Source organism: Aphanomyces astaci, assembly GCF_000520075.1.
Source record: "Aphanomyces astaci strain APO3 unplaced genomic scaffold supercont1.43, whole genome shotgun sequence".
NCBI lineage: Eukaryota > Oomycota > Saprolegniomycetes > Saprolegniales > Verrucalvaceae > Aphanomyces > Aphanomyces astaci.
In genome coordinates, this window is record NW_009798306.1 from 231,627 (window position 1) to 246,082 (window position 14,456).

At 52.2% G+C, this 14,456-nt stretch overlaps 9 protein-coding genes across 10 annotated transcripts; 2 read left to right on the top strand and 7 right to left on the bottom strand.

Annotated features, from left to right (window-relative positions):
* Nucleotides 1-110: 110 nt before the first annotated feature.
* On the bottom strand, nucleotides 111-2,396 carry H257_12832 (hypothetical protein; the record flags this gene model as incomplete). Its single annotated transcript, XM_009840170.1, has 3 exons — nucleotides 111-399; nucleotides 448-979; nucleotides 1,037-2,396. The coding sequence occupies 3 exons, from the start codon at nucleotides 2,394-2,396 to the stop codon at nucleotides 111-113; spliced, it is 2,181 nt and encodes a 726-aa protein (XP_009838472.1).
* Nucleotides 2,397-3,394: 998 nt separating this feature from the next.
* On the bottom strand, nucleotides 3,395-4,540 carry H257_12833 (hypothetical protein; the record flags this gene model as incomplete). Its single annotated transcript, XM_009840171.1, has 4 exons — nucleotides 3,395-3,964; nucleotides 4,010-4,070; nucleotides 4,129-4,251; nucleotides 4,392-4,540. The coding sequence occupies 4 exons, from the start codon at nucleotides 4,538-4,540 to the stop codon at nucleotides 3,395-3,397; spliced, it is 903 nt and encodes a 300-aa protein (XP_009838473.1).
* A 55-nt stretch (nucleotides 4,541-4,595) lies between these two features.
* On the bottom strand, nucleotides 4,596-5,076 carry H257_12834 (hypothetical protein; the record flags this gene model as incomplete). Its single annotated transcript, XM_009840172.1, has 3 exons — nucleotides 4,596-4,805; nucleotides 4,874-4,923; nucleotides 4,971-5,076. The coding sequence occupies 3 exons, from the start codon at nucleotides 5,074-5,076 to the stop codon at nucleotides 4,596-4,598; spliced, it is 366 nt and encodes a 121-aa protein (XP_009838474.1).
* Nucleotides 5,077-5,288: 212 nt separating this feature from the next.
* Nucleotides 5,289-6,205, bottom strand: H257_12835 (hypothetical protein; the record flags this gene model as incomplete). Its single annotated transcript, XM_009840173.1, has 4 exons — nucleotides 5,289-5,495; nucleotides 5,537-5,725; nucleotides 5,807-5,944; nucleotides 6,023-6,205. 4 exons carry the CDS (start codon nucleotides 6,203-6,205, stop codon nucleotides 5,289-5,291), a joined length of 717 nt encoding a protein of 238 aa, XP_009838475.1.
* A 188-nt stretch (nucleotides 6,206-6,393) lies between these two features.
* Nucleotides 6,394-6,652, top strand: H257_12836 (hypothetical protein; the record flags this gene model as incomplete). Its single annotated transcript, XM_009840174.1, has 2 exons — nucleotides 6,394-6,416; nucleotides 6,487-6,652. The coding sequence occupies 2 exons, from the start codon at nucleotides 6,394-6,396 to the stop codon at nucleotides 6,650-6,652; spliced, it is 189 nt and encodes a 62-aa protein (XP_009838476.1).
* Nucleotides 6,653-6,710: 58 nt separating this feature from the next.
* On the top strand, nucleotides 6,711-6,949 carry H257_12837 (hypothetical protein; the record flags this gene model as incomplete). Its single annotated transcript, XM_009840175.1, has 2 exons — nucleotides 6,711-6,777; nucleotides 6,825-6,949. 2 exons carry the CDS (start codon nucleotides 6,711-6,713, stop codon nucleotides 6,947-6,949), a joined length of 192 nt encoding a protein of 63 aa, XP_009838477.1.
* Nucleotides 6,950-7,100: 151 nt separating this feature from the next.
* H257_12838 (hypothetical protein) lies at nucleotides 7,101-9,112 on the bottom strand. The gene is made up of 5 exons (XM_009840176.1): nucleotides 8,951-9,112; nucleotides 8,854-8,901; nucleotides 8,701-8,792; nucleotides 8,553-8,640; nucleotides 7,101-8,496 (listed from the first exon to the last, which is right to left on the bottom strand). Exons 1-5 carry the CDS (start codon nucleotides 9,073-9,075, stop codon nucleotides 7,140-7,142), a joined length of 1,710 nt encoding a protein of 569 aa, XP_009838478.1. The 5' UTR covers nucleotides 9,076-9,112; the 3' UTR covers nucleotides 7,101-7,139.
* A 1,500-nt stretch (nucleotides 9,113-10,612) lies between these two features.
* On the bottom strand, nucleotides 10,613-12,709 carry H257_12839. Of its 2 annotated transcripts, XM_009840177.1 has the most exons (5): nucleotides 12,477-12,709; nucleotides 12,382-12,429; nucleotides 12,227-12,318; nucleotides 12,070-12,157; nucleotides 10,613-11,965 (listed from the first exon to the last, which is right to left on the bottom strand). In XM_009840177.1, exons 1-5 carry the CDS (start codon nucleotides 12,632-12,634, stop codon nucleotides 10,621-10,623), a joined length of 1,731 nt encoding a protein of 576 aa, XP_009838479.1. In that variant the 5' UTR covers nucleotides 12,635-12,709; the 3' UTR covers nucleotides 10,613-10,620. The 2 variants fall into 2 exon arrangements, with proteins under 2 accessions (XP_009838479.1, XP_009838480.1); XM_009840178.1 differs by lacking the exons at nucleotides 12,382-12,429; nucleotides 12,477-12,709 and having other exon boundaries at nucleotides 12,227-12,348.
* A 744-nt stretch (nucleotides 12,710-13,453) lies between these two features.
* On the bottom strand, nucleotides 13,454-14,332 carry H257_12840 (hypothetical protein; the record flags this gene model as incomplete). Its single annotated transcript, XM_009840179.1, has 1 exon — nucleotides 13,454-14,332. The coding sequence occupies one exon, from the start codon at nucleotides 14,330-14,332 to the stop codon at nucleotides 13,454-13,456; it is 879 nt and encodes a 292-aa protein (XP_009838481.1).
* Nucleotides 14,333-14,456: the final 124 nt, after the last annotated feature.

The window sequence follows — 14,456 nt, forward strand, 5'->3', positions numbered from 1 at the left end:
TATCCGGATGCTTGGAATTGCGCGCCAACTCACTTTCAATTTTCGCTGCAGCAAGCAAGCCAGGGCAACCGCCGCAACACCGTGATGGGACGTAAGCTGGAAGATGTCCTTCACACTGGGGACGCACTGTCTACTGGGAGAAGCCGGACACTGCCCATGGACTCGTACACAGGCACGACATCGTCGGCTTCCCGGACGTAGACTTTCGTGGCCAAGAATGCTTGCCGTTTCAACTGAATCGCAACATCGTGCGGAACGTCCTTGATCCAAGTTGTGACTCCGTAGCGAACGACGAGCATCGCAGTGACGAAGCCCCCAAATGCACGAAGTTGCACCAGCCTCGCTCCTGGGTCGTTTGTGTTGACCACGAGCGCATTCGACGCGTACACGACGACAAATCTACGGTTTTCAGGCTCATGAACTTTTTTAAACACAAGTGAGTCGTACCCGTTGGTGAGTGTCGACAATGTAACGAGGTATTCCAGCACGGTGGTCCATTGCCCACAAGTGGACGCTTGGCGTGGCAACGGGCGGCGGTGATTCATCACTAGATTGGTCGAGTCCGAGCGTAATTCGATCAAGTTGTTCAGGAGCGTGAGCAACGACATGGCCGGAGACGCGCCAAGGAAGAGGATCGTAAACCCGAATTTCATGGCCAAGCCCAAGTACTCGTTGAACGTCACGCGCCAGCTGTAGTCGAGCAGGTAAAACTGCGCTTCCACCTTCGACGACACCGCGGCGGACGTCCCACGGGCGCGACATTGGCTGTACAGCACTCGTACATGGGGAACCACCCAGTCATGGACCAATCCATTTGCCAGTTGGAAGCAGAAGATCATGAGCAGGTACAGTCGTAATTCCCCCATGCAATCATTTCCAGCACACGCGGCCCCTACGTACGTCTTGACAAACGTGATGTAAAACAGCCCGGCAAAGTTGTTGACCGCGTGAAAGAGCACCGATTTGACAATGAACGACCCTAGAAGTGCAACAACAACAGCGATTCAAAACAAGGTGTCGTCGCAGGGATTCCTACCTTCATGAGATGACTGCGTGCGGTGGTTTTCATATTCGTTCATCGCTTCGCAGAGTTGGTTGTACACGTAGTACATGGCGTGGATCTGCACAATGTTGGCCAAGGAAGTGACCGGCCCAGCCAACACGACTTCGGTTGGCCCCACGCGAATCGAGTACCCGCGCTCCAGCATGACAAATTGCAAGTAGAAAATCGCCGTCACCACCGCCGCCACCAACGCAATCAAACACGTGAGCAGCAGCCACGTGAGACATCGTCGACGGCTCTTTTCTCGTTTGCTAAAGTACAGCATGGGCTGTCCTGTGACTGGACTCGGCAGCATTTGCCCCACATACTGCGGACGAACTTGCTCTAGCGTGCTGAAGTTGGACGTTCCCCACTCTAAGGCCAACCGTGCAGCTCTCCGTTTCCATGACTTGAGAAAGATCGTCGCCCAAATAATCACCAGTGTGCTCGTGATAGCCACCACAATGTCCTTAGGGAGGCGGTCGGACAACTCTACGAGCCACAGCACCAGCCCCACGGCGCCCGCCCCGATGAGCCATGTTGTATAATAGCCAAGGAACGCAAAGTACAAGCCAATCCGTGAGCCAAAGTACCGTTGGATGGCATGCAGAGGTTGTTGCCATGGATACTGACCCCACTGCAGCCACGATGTTGTCACCCTCGAAAGCTCTGCCACGTCGTGCAGTGAAAAGTAGGTCGTCACGACGTTCGAGTGCTTCAACTTGTCAAGGTTCAGCCCCGCGCCGCCATGTCGATTGGTCATGATGCTCTCGAGAAGGAGAATGCGCTGGCTGCTTGTAAAGAGGGCGTCGTGGGGGCCTTGCTTGGCGTACAACGGTTGCATGTCATCGCGACACGTGTATCGAAAGTAGATCGAGTCGTACGGAGACAGCTTGAACTGGTGCAACGGGTCGTCGATGGGGAATGGTGCGATTCCACAGTTTGGAAACCCTCGATGCGACGCGTCACGCAGTTTGTCCTTGTCCATGGGCATGAGGAGGTCGATGCGATCGGCTTCTCGCGCAAGAATCTGCCGAGACCCGCGCACCAAGCAAAAGAGATGGCGGCTACTGGACGACGCGGACGGACACGCGAGCTTGAGGGTCAACCCGGCCTTCTTGAGGCGGTAGTAGATCTCGTCCACCGTGGGCGTCGTGGTCTTGGCCTTCTTCGTTGGCAAATGCAGTCGGTGAAACACTTCGCCAAGTGGGGACATTGGAAGCGCAGGAAACACCAGGACGTAGTCCCACGCGTATCCGTCTTGGCAGAGCAGCAACTGATCGTCCTCGTCCACGATATTCGCGTCTTGAGAGATCGCCGGCGTATACAGCGGCGGCGGACCTGGCGATTCCATTGCCCCAAGATCTCGACGAGATGATGATGTCGTTTGAACCGCGGTATGTCGTACATATGCACCCAATCAGGGATCACCAATCGACCAATCAAAAATCGAACGGTGAGTTGTTTGCAATATCTGAAACTGCCAGTCACGGGCAAGTTGATGTTGTTGACACAGTACTACTATTAACATTAATAGTATTAATACTGGATACTACTATTAATAGTAACGTTAGCATACATTAATATTACAGGACTACTAGTATTATTAATATTGAGTCGAAATCGAAACAAACCTGCGAAAGACTCCAAAGTTCGCGATCGAGTCGTCAGTGTTTGATTGTAATTTTCGATTGGTAGGTAGTACTGCATATAAACCACAGGAAACGGCTTCTCGGATGGGCCCACAAGATTAACCATGAATAGAAGAAGTCCATCTTTCACAGCAATATCAGCATGCGGTGGGTCTCGTTGAATCGCACTACATCGCCAACCTTAATCATCGCAAGAGTCGGCATGTCGGTACTTTTTCTCGATGTGAGTCCTCTACTACCGGTAGATTTGTACAAGTAACATCTCGACATGGAACTGTTCGAATCGACATCCATTTCCCCGGGGACAATATACTAGTTTATACATTGGGGTTTTGGGAAAGTTCCAAGGGCAAGTTTTTGATTGCGACGACAAAGAAAAATATGTTGATGACAGACTTACCGGTATAAACTGGCAGTCACGGGCTTGGCTTAATCGGTTTCGACCGGTGTCTTTCAATAATGTACAGTAGTACATGTTGTTCCACTTACTATTGTACGCTGCGAGCTACAGTACAGTACAGCTCTACCCTTAGCACCTAACTTGTATTCGTGCGTTTCTCGCATTCTAATCGCTCAATGGCTTCAGTGTACCAGATCATCAAGGCCATGGCCAATGATCAAACTACAAAATTCGTACTAGAATCAATGCAAACGTAATTACAGATATTCGCTAGTTTCGATTGTGCATTTCCTAGACAAATCACTCGGCCGGTGCTAGTCGTTCGGTGCTCTCCAAACTACCAAGGCACTTCTGACCCGTCGACAAGGATTGCACATCCTTGGAAGTCAACTCGACGGAATACCCCGACTGTCCGTCGCCCGATGTCATTGTCACTCGAACCCCAACTGGGGGGGCGCCCTTCTCTGGGGCAATTGCAAGCCCCAACGCCACCCCACCCCCAAAACTGCACAGCAGCGACACGCCAGCCAACATGTATAGACTTAGCCGTCTGCGGCTTCTTGGCCCCTTGTCACATTTTAGAGAGCCCCCCGGTAGTTGGACCTGGCCAGTCGTTGCGAGTGGCATCCGCTTCGTCGCAGCTTGGACTCGCCATTGCAGCACATATTCATTGCACAGTGCGTCCACGCCCGAGCGTAGTTGTTGCAGGCGGTCGGCTACGACAGATCGCATGGGGGTCATCTCAAACACCACTTCTGTGCGTGGTGTGGTCAACTGAAGCTGCAAGTTGCACTTTGCCTTGTCGCTGGGTAAGAGGTCCACAGTGCACTCGGGGGAAGCGAGGGTGGTGCCAGCAGTCGCCAGAGCTTTCTAAGAACGCTCGATGGATGGATATCGTCGCGCAGCTCATTGTACCTGCAGAGACGGTATAATCGTGTGCGAGACATCGTTGGTGGTCTTCCAGACTTGGCACTCCCTATGGGGATAGTTGAGTCCGAATTTGTTGATGACTAGCTAGAGATCAAGAAACCAACCATTGCTTCTTCGAGGCTGTGTTGCGGATAACGATTGCCATGGACTTGGGCTCGTCCAAAGACAACTCCACACGAAAAGGGTCTTCTTGCGCCGGGAACGCGACGTTGTCGAACATTTTGGTGCTGCAATCGCCCAAAATATTACTTTTAAACGGCCTCAAGTCGCAGCACCAATCAAAGGACCGCCAATACCTCGTCGCATACTCCGACATGACGATCAACTACTTTTCTTCGACACAAAATTGTCAAGGTCCTTCTGTCACCGCCGCTGGCTAGTCCACTCCTTGCTCTGTGTCAATATGTTGGCAAACACTTTATCGCACATGAACCGCCACAATACGGGGTCCATGCCCGCGGAGGGGTTCGCCGAGGTAGATGGTGTTATCACCGCTCCGACCATGGCAATCACCATGCTCAATGTACGCGTGTTGCCGCCCCCGCCAGCTTATTTTCGAGGTCGTTTAGGTTCATTTTACCCCCCACGGTGCCGCCCGCTGAGAAGTCGGGACGCCCTTGATGGCGGCAAACAACGCAAGGTCGATCAGCGTGTCTAACTGTCGTGTACGTCTTCCCCGCCCCGTTGAGCACTTGCCCTTGGCCAATCCCAGCGGCAAGTCGGACAGCGCGATTTTGTTTGGCCACCCATTCTTGTTGGCCTTGTTGTACACCTTGCGCAACTAGGACTTAGTAATGACGTCCCTCAGGCGGTATCCCCGCGCGCAATGCGGCCGCCTTCCGCTTGGACACCTTCGTCGATCGAAAATACTGCCGTGTCGTCTCCAGGCGGGTTCGCGGCTGAATTTATCGCGAAGGCCGGGCAAGCTCGGGGTGTAGTCAAGTACCCAGCGCCAACATCGGAAACACGATTCTTTCCAATGCCAGATACAGCACGTCCGTACCCACGATAGCCATGTCCAGCGCTTGGGTCGAGGGGTCAATGATCGTCATGCCGATGTGGATGGCAGTTGAGCATATTGCCGAGGCCGAACAGCGGCAAGAGGCGCCAGATGTACTTGGGCAGTTTGTTGATATCGACCGTGCCCGCCAGCGTGTGTGAAATCGTGGAAATCGGCGCAAGACCACCCCGAGCAAGAGATTGAGATCATCACGATAGTCGTCTAGTAGCTGATGGCTACGGAACAAGTACGATCGCAAAAGTATCAGAATGAAATGACCGCCGCCCCCGCGAGTAGAAACAGCACCACGACCCCCCCGTACGGGTTCGTCGTGCCTGACATTGCAGCGTCAAGGCCACTCGCGTCCCATCGGCGGCGGGGGCTGCAGGTACGCCGACAGCCAGAGCTGGAAGCTCCGACTGTTGTGCACAGCTTGGAGAAAGCCGTGAGCGCCGCCACGTCGCACGCCGCCTGTAACTTTCACGAGCGAGAAAGTGTAGCTGGTGCCGTACCGGTTCTTGAGGAAGAGCGAGGACCTGCAGGAGTCCTCCTTCGGCCATGATGGCGATGTGGTCGCCGAGGGTGTCTGCATCGTCCATGAAATGCGTCGTGAGCATAATGATGCGGTTCTGGAGGTGGTTCATGTTCGTCTCCCACGTACTTCGCCGACTGTACGGGTCCATTCTGGATGTCAGCTCGTCCTGAAACACAAGGGAGGTATCCCCCAACAGCGCAATTGCCAGTCACAATTTGCGCTTCATTCCTCCGAGAGGGCGCTGAACACGACGGGCCTTTTTTCGCTGAGCCCCACCTTGGCGATCTTGGTGTCGACATGCGTATCCAGCCCCCCGGAAGCCATTGATTTGGCTGTAAAAGGTTAAATATTGGGTCACCGTCACGTCCCCATACAGGATGTCGTGCTGCGAGCACACCCCACCGAGTGGCGGATCTCTTCAAGTCCGTGCTGAGGCGGCGGCCGTTCACGAACGCATCCCCACTGTCGCAAGAATCATCCTCGTGAGCATCGACATGAGCGGCGTCTTGCCAGCATCGTTGTGGCCCAAGAAACACGTGATTTGGACACCGTGAACCGCGACCTTGCCACTGAAACACACCTTGCGCAGGTTTCGGATCTGCTGCCCTTCCCCCGGCGTCTCTTGCTGCCGTAGCGTTTCGCCCATGGGTTCGATGTTGTTCGATGTGCGTTGCGGCATCGAGGGGGATACTATATCCGACGAGGTTTCCGGAACCCCTTGGGGGAGTTGTTCCTGGAAACAGACACCTTACCAGAATGAATTGCGTACCGGAAATTTCCACGGCAGCGTCACGCCAGACGCTTTGGGCACCACGCCCATTGACAAGGTCGTTCATGTTGGCCCCCGTGAGCCCCAGGTCAGAGGACTCGGCGATGACAGGTCCAACCGGAGAAATCATAGGTACTGAAGCGGGGGGTATACGGTAGCGACTGGATGCCGAATGTCGTGGTAACTGGGGACTCACACGTCTTGGCCTCGATGGTTCTGTCTTGCTTGAACGCGGTCGAGATCAAGTACATGGCGAAGAACGAGATGATGCCGACGTACGGGCGTTTGAATGATGGCGCTGGCCATGCATCCAAAGGTTTTTAATCCAAAGAGGACAAACAACAACACAAACAACAGTCCGGGGTTGGAGTGGGGGAACAGAATGCAGACGGCGGCGGCCGGGCTCACGGCAAACACGACTCTTCAATGGTACCGCCGCCTTAAAAAAAGTACTCGCTGGTGAAGGCGGTGTCGGGGACGATGGCGATCTACGTAGTGGGGGGTGACGAAGGGGCGGTAGGCAACCGGTCACGCGCGGGGGGACGACACTTAGGCGCTGATCAGACCCGCCGATTCAGCCACGCGACACTCAGCGGCGACGTTGAAAGGGAACCATGCTAGATTGAAGGCAAAGTGGCGGAGGGTCGGCTCGGGCGCATACAGTAGGACGGCCCAGTAGGATCGCGTTCAAACATGACCAGGTGTACATACTATAGTATTTTCAACGATGCAATGCTGCTCGATATATTTCCGACATTGTACAGTCCACATACAGCAGATAAATACATTTGTTGGTTCAAACTTACTATTCCTACACCATCGTAAACGCCATGCTTTGGATGTTCACCAACGCAAACAACCCTTCTGCTAACAAGGCCCTCGAGGGGTAAATGGGCAGGTCGATGCGGTTAAAGCACGAGTGGACCTTGGGGAATATGCCATACTCGTAGGGCACCCCATGTAGCGAAAATGGGCACAGCCGGCCATCGTAGCTCGTGAGGCCCTTGAACCCCTGGATGGGTACGCGGGACGACCCAGTGGTGAACTGGAGCAGCTTGGCCCGGTCAGAGGGCGTCATGTCAAACTCGACAACGTCCCAGAACCACCCGACGACGTCCTCGAGCGACTTGGACACGATCGTGGACCGCTTCCAGTCACCCACGTCGATCTCTGAAAACCCACACAAAATCAGCTCCAGCTCCTTGTAGTCGAACGGCATGAGCAGCTCCTGGGGCAACACGTCGTACAGACCCTGCACCAGCCGCTGCAGCTGCGGCGCCACGCGCTCAAACATCAAGTACTGCACCATCCTCTCCACGTACTCGGCCTTGTTGGCGTTGGTCACCCCCACGTCCCGACCCCCGACCACCAGCTCCACTTCCGGTACATCCGTGTCCACACTCACACTGAACGTCAGCGCCAAATCGTCCACGTCATCGCAGTCGCGAATGTAGGTCAAGCTCGAATATACGGTCGGGTCCAAGTACCGAATGTCTTGGATAGAGACGGGGTACCCCAGCAGCATCTTGAACAGCGGGACACAAAAGTGAAACGGCAGCACTTGCTCGTCGATGATGGCTCGTCCGAGGAGCCGTCCAATGGCCAAATATCTCTCCAAGTGGTTGGGGCCGTGGACTCTTTCCGAGTTGGGATTAATAAAGAACGACTGGTCGTCCTGGTTGGTCACTATAAACAGCCCTTGACTTGGCTCCAATATGGCCAACGCCAGCACCGAGTACCACTCGCGCGTGACGCCGCCCGCGTCCACAGCGGTTTCGTGCTCGAGGGTGATCACGCTGAGCGTACATAGATTCCTCAGCGGCGTTTTGGCCAATCCGGTGAGAGATTGCTCTAGAATGGTGTCGCGAGACACGACCAATCGCGCGTGGCCGTCGTAGTTGGCAGCAAGTTGCTCCAGAAGCCACGCGTACTTGAGCGAGAACGATAGCCGAGTGAGCTGGTCCAGTTGCCCAAACCACCAAGGGGTTAACGGCTGGCCGAGTAGGGTGACCCCCGCAGTCGCGTCTTGCAATGCCATTAAGGCCAAGTCCACTTGAGGATTTGGTCGGCCGACAACTTGCCACGACGACTGAGCAGCCGCTTCCTGGTCAGAGGCATGCCAGCTCCATACACGCCCGTCGAAACCACGCCGCCACTGCTTGCGAAGCCTACCAAGAGCCACCCAATGGGTCTTGACAGGGAAGACTAGACTGGAATGTGTTACCTCGCAGCTCGTTGTTTGTCGGTGAAATTACTCGGCAACAATGTGCGATCAAGTTGCTCAAAGGCTGGAGATACCACCAAATAGAGCTCTATACAAACAGGTGAACATATACACGGTAAAGACGATGGCAGCATTTGCATGTACGTACCCCGAGCAGTGTCACATAAAACACAGGCGGGAGACGAGTCGGCGTTGTAGAAATCACAAATGTTGCAAGTCCACTTTTGTGCCTCTGAATCCCTACACACATCGTCCATGCCAGTACATTAGAGGCACGATTAAGCTACACAGGAGGACTTACGTGTTTTCCAGTTGATCGCGCGTGAGTCCAGCGAGATGGCCCACAAATCTACGAGGTTCAAGCTTCAGTTGCTATCGTGAAAGCCATGTTCCCGTACTCGTTCGAAAGCAACGCGTCGTCCGCTTCATCCCGCAGCCAGCTGTACCTGAAATAGCACAGCACGATCAAGAAGGCTACGGCGAATCCGACGGAGAAGCTGACGCCAGCCACGGGGTCTTCCATCCAATGACCAATGTGTCCAATATCGTTTGTTGCCCGTGGCGACACTTTATGGGCACGGTAACGCATTTTGTATCCGGATAATCCAACAAAACCTCTGAAACTTGATACTGCCCTTGCAATTTTTCGCACCGTACAGTAAGTTTGGAAAATTCACAGGTGTCACGTGTCATCACACCTGGACCATCCATACCAGTATCTTGAGCAAGCAAACTTAACGTTACAGTTAGTTAATGGAAGAAGGGTCTAGAGCATTGACTAACTGGAGACTGCGGGAAATGATCACCTTTTCGATCTTCAAAGGATAACGTTATGGCTGTACAGTTCATTGTACATCATCACCATACAACACGCTAGCATCAAATCGTGTGTAGCCTGAGAAAGAAATCCGCTGCTTTCTTTCTCAGGCTACATACGATTTGATTAACTACTTTTAATAGCCATTATGAAGGATTGACACCTTCTTCACTGTCAATCTATTGCGCTGAGTTGCTGGACGGCACACAAAACGGTTGCATAACTTTTAAAAATACAATATTTAAAAGCTATTATTAAAGTTATATAATACTCGAGGAGAACCTCGAAGTACAGATAAAACAACGCTAAACCCAAGTTCTGCAGCAGCAGAATAATACAACCCTTACTTTATTTCAGCTGCTAACTAATCGAGTTGAGCACCAGGCCAACTTTCGCCGTACAACCACCAGTTCATCACGATGCATACCGTATTAGGATGTGAAATGTGAGTACTATACATCGTGTAGTCGTAGTGCGCCGTTGCCTTCCATGTACAGTGCTAAGCTTAGAGCAGATCAAGAGTTGTAGGTATTGCATAGCTTTGAATCATCGTCGATCAACGCAAGAACATGGTAACTTAGGGTGTTCAACAGCATCGATGCTACGTAATGAAGTGTCATAGGCTGTGTTATGGTGCTTGTTGCAGGATATAATCACACCTTAAGTAAGCTATATCTCAATTTTTGGCATTTTAGAGGTCTCTTCACACATGCTAAATACTTCGAAGTAAGCAATAAGTGCAATCGCCGCACATCATATCTTGTTACAGTTTAGCCCGCACCCGCGCCTTCAGGTTTTTAATATTAGTACATGTATTACGCCGAGAGATACCGTTGCTGAGCAATTCAACGACAAAGTACGACATAGTCATACTTTCTGGATAGTCAACGTTTCTCATAATTTATGACAAACTTTTACTAACGTTAGTATGTTATTTCGACGAAATCTTTTTAATTGAGATATATTTATATTATGTTATCAAAATATGTAACGGTATTCTCGTGGATTGTAGTGGGTACTTTTCCTATAGGCATCGTAACTGGCGGCCAACCACGTTGTACGTATTCTGTAAGGATGGCTACGTTCGTCATTTCCCGCAGCCTCCTGCAAGGTGCACATACTGTATGATATCGACGAATGGTTCACACCGTAGTACCAATCGCCAAGTACTAGGACCGATAACAGATTACGCATAGATCAGCAAAGAAGTTCTTTCATGTCAAACGTAAAGTTCTTACAAAAGTTAATAAGTTACGCCATCGTAAACGCCATACATTGGATGTTCACCAGCACAAACAACCCTTCTGCTAACAAGGCCCTCGAGGGGTAAATGGGCAGGTCGATGCGGTTAAAGCACGAGTGGACCTTGGGGAATATGCCATACTCGTAGGGCACCCCATGTAGCGAAAATGGGCACAGCCGGCCATCGTAGCTCGTGAGGCCCTTGAACCCCTGGATGGGTACGCGGGACGACCCAGTGGTGAACTGGAGCAGCTTGGCCCGGTCAGAGGGCGTCATGTCAAACTCGACAACGTCCCAGAACCACCCGACGACGTCCTCGAGCGACTTGGACACGATCGTGGACCGCTTCCAGTCACCCACGTCGATCTCTGAAAACCCACACAAAATCAGCTCCAGCTCCTTGTAGTCGAACGGCATGAGCAGCTCCTGGGGCAACACGTCGTACAGACCCTGCACCAGCCGCTGCAGCTGCGGCGCCACGCGCTCAAACATCAAGTACTGCACCATCCTCTCCACGTACTCGGCCTTGTTGGCGTTGGTCACCCCCACGTCCCGACCCCCGACCACCAGCTCCACTTCCGGTACATCCGTGTCCACACTCACACTGAACGTCAGCGCCAAATCGTCCACGTCATCGCAGTCGCGAATGTAGGTCAAGCTCGAATATACGGTCGGGTCCAAGTACCGAATGTCTTGGATAGAGACGGGGTACCCCAGCAGCATCTTGAACAGCGGGACACAAAAGTGAAACGGCAGCACTTGCTCGTCGATGATGGCTTTCCCCAGGAGCCGTCCCACAGCTTGGTACTGGTCCAAATGAGTTGGATCGATTGATTTGGGATTGACAAAGAACGATTGGTCGGGGTGGCTGGTCACTACAAACAGCCCCCTGGACTCGTCCACGATGGCCATGGTCAGTAACGTATACCACTCCCTAGTGACCCCCCCCGCATCCACAGCACTCTCCCCCACCAACGAGATGATTGTCAGTAAACACAACTGGTCCACATGTGCCGTGTTGAGTGCGTGCATGGACTGATCGAAGATCGTCGCTCGAGTCAGCGTTAGCTTGGCGTGGGCAGCGTGGTACTCGACAGCCAAGTACGACAGCAGCCACGCATATTTGAGCGAAAACGGCAGCGCTTGGAGCTCCAAGAGGGGACGACTCCACCAGCTAGGCAAGGCATGGCCCAGCACTGTTTGGCCTGCCGTAGCCGCTGCCAGCTCAACTAGATATGGGACATCGCCTTCCGATGCAGCTGATAGCACCATGTACTCACAAGGGTCGGCCAAAGGGAAGCACTGCCACGTCCATGTTGAGCCATGGCATCGCCGTGTCCACTGGCTACGATACCTATAAACTCATATACGTACTCGACTTGAGTAATGTGCCCAGTGTTTTACATTGCAGCTGTACGAGATAGTTCGAGTGTAATGGGGCATCTAACGTTACTGTACATTGCACTGAGTTGGTGGTCGTTGAGTTGATCGATGGGAAGCGTGCCAGCCATGGCTCCAAATTCAGGCGACACGAGTAAAAACGTTGCTGCAAACGTGTGTGAGCAATTCCTCAAAGATCTCCCGTCCACAGCACACCACGTTTAGTACTACTAACCTCGACTGGTATCGCAGAGTACGCACGAACGTTTATCGACCGGGTTGTGAAACGCGCAGATGCCACACGTCCACTTCTTGGCTTCCAATTTCCTGCGACAAAGTATGTGTACAGGACATATCGAAACAAGATAGGAGTATGTACGGCGTACGTACGTGTCCTCGAGCTTGTCGCGAGTAAGACCTGCCAACTGGCCCACTTCCCTACATGTTACACTTCTGTCAACCAAATCATCAAAGCATGGACGGACTCGTTGGGAAGCAGTGGGTCGTCGTCGTCGTCGACACGGGGTTTGGAGCACACGAGCCGCATGCAACAGAACGGCAGCAGCCCCAGCACAAAGAACGCGACCACAAAGCCCAACGGCACATTCGCTTCATTCGAGAGGAAGTTGCCATCACCTGCCATGACCTTGATAACTTACTACAGTAATGGTGGTTCAAAGATGTGTTGGAGACAATTCTGCCATGGTGATGATGCCAACAACACACTTTTGTTGCGTGTTTTTGGCCGTGATGAAGGGAAACTATTATGACCTATAACACGCTCAATACATATATACAACAGTTATAACGTTTTATTGTTTTCATATTATTGTGAATTCGCTATAAACTTCCAAAGTTCGCCCCTGGATTGTCTAATTAACATTGAATCACGCCGGAGTTTTGATTGGTTGAATATATATGTGTTATTTCTGCAAGAGCCAATCAAATCCACTCAAAAATTGAATTAGCCAATAGCGTCGATTCGATTTGACGGAGCCTGGAAATTCGTATCGAATCCACAATATATACCAAGTACTGTAGTAGTAATTTGATACTACTAGTATTAGTACCTGGCTGCAGTAACTACGAGTACTATCTATTATTAATAGTACTATCGGTAGTAAGCTCCACCGCAGTCAATTGAAAATCTTGAGGCAAAGTGCTGTGCGCCTACACTCACCTTACTGTACCGTTGAGCGAATACAGTAGTTACTACTGTACGGTAGTAGCAATACTGTACTACTAGTACATACTACGTAGTACAGTACAAGTGCGATAACATCATCAGTGACATGACTAGTATATTCATGGTCAATACAGTATAGAATATTACTATAAGTATATATTTAACGTTAGTATATTTATGACCAATCACAACTTCAGCTTGAACCTCAACCATCAAAAGTATCCAAAATCACAATACTGGTACTGTATTAATAGTACAAGCGCACTGTTTTCCAAGTTACAGCAATGTGAACACCAAGTCTTCAATCGAAACGAGAAAGAACAGTGCACTTCGAAGCTCTTCTCGCGTGGGGTAAATCGGCAGGTCCATGCGGTTATAACACGAGTGGACCTTGGGCAACTCCTGCGGATGGTACTTGACGCCATGTAGTGAAAACGGGCACAGCTGGCCGTCGTGACTGGTCAACCCACGGAAGCCTTGGAGGGGTACGCGGGACGACCCAGTGGTGAACTGGAGCAGCTTGGCCCGGTCAGAGGGCGTCATGTCAAACTCGACAACGTCCCAGAACCACCCGACGACGTCCTCGAGCGACTTGGACACGATCGTGGACCGCTTCCAGTCACCCACGTCGATCTCTGAAAACCCACACAAAATCAGCTCCAGCTCCTTGTAGTCGAACGGCATGAGCAGCTCCTGGGGCAACACGTCGTACAGACCCTGCACCAGCCGCTGCAGCTGCGGCGCCACGCGCTCAAACATCAAGTACTGCACCATTCTCTCCACGTACTCGGCCTTGTTGGCGTTGGTCACCCCCACGTCCCGACCCCCGACCACCAGCTCCACTTCCGGTACATCCGTGTCCACACTCACACTGAACGTCAGCGCCAAATCGTCCACGTCATCGCAGTCGCGAATGTAGGTCAAGCTCGAATACACGGTCGGGTCCAAGTACCGAACGTCTTCGATCGAGACGGGGTACCCCAGCAACATCTTGAACAGCGGGACACAAAAGTGAAACGGCAGCATTTGCTCGTCGATGATGGCTTTCCCCAGGAGCCTTCCCACCGCTTGAAAGTCTGCCAAGTGGTTGGGGCCGTGGTCTCTTTCCGAGTTGGGATTGATAAAGAACGACTGGTCGTCCTTGTTGGAGACCATAAACAGCCCATTACTTGTGTCCAAAATGGCGTTCGAGAGCAACGTGTACCACTCTCGTGCAACGCCCCCTGCATCAAGTGCAACTTCGCCCCTCAGCGCGATGCTCGTAAACGAACACAGCTGG

What these genes read in the sequence shown, in the direction of transcription:
- H257_12838 (XM_009840176.1), bottom strand. Translation starts at nt 9,075, where the DNA reads ATGGAAGACCCCGTGGCTGGCGTCAGCTTCTCCGTCGGATTCGCCGTA. An exon ending in GACGCGTTGCTTTCGAACGA is followed by an intron (nt 8,902 to 8,950) that starts GTACGGGAACAT and finishes TGAACCTCGTAG; the next exon opens with ATTTGTGGGCCATCTCGCTG. An exon ending in TTTATGTGACACTGCTCGGG is followed by an intron (nt 8,641 to 8,700) that starts GTACGTACATGC and finishes CTGTTTGTATAG; the next exon opens with AGCTCTATTTGGTGGTATCT.
- H257_12839 (XM_009840177.1), bottom strand. Translation starts at nt 12,634, where the DNA reads ATGGCAGGTGATGGCAACTTCCTCTCGAATGAAGCGAATGTGCCGTTG. An exon ending in GACCCACTGCTTCCCAACGA is followed by an intron (nt 12,430 to 12,476) that starts GTCCGTCCATGC and finishes TGTAACATGTAG; the next exon opens with GGAAGTGGGCCAGTTGGCAG. An exon ending in CGCGACAAGCTCGAGGACAC is followed by an intron (nt 12,319 to 12,381) that starts GTACGTACGCCG and finishes ACTTTGTCGCAG; the next exon opens with GAAATTGGAAGCCAAGAAGT.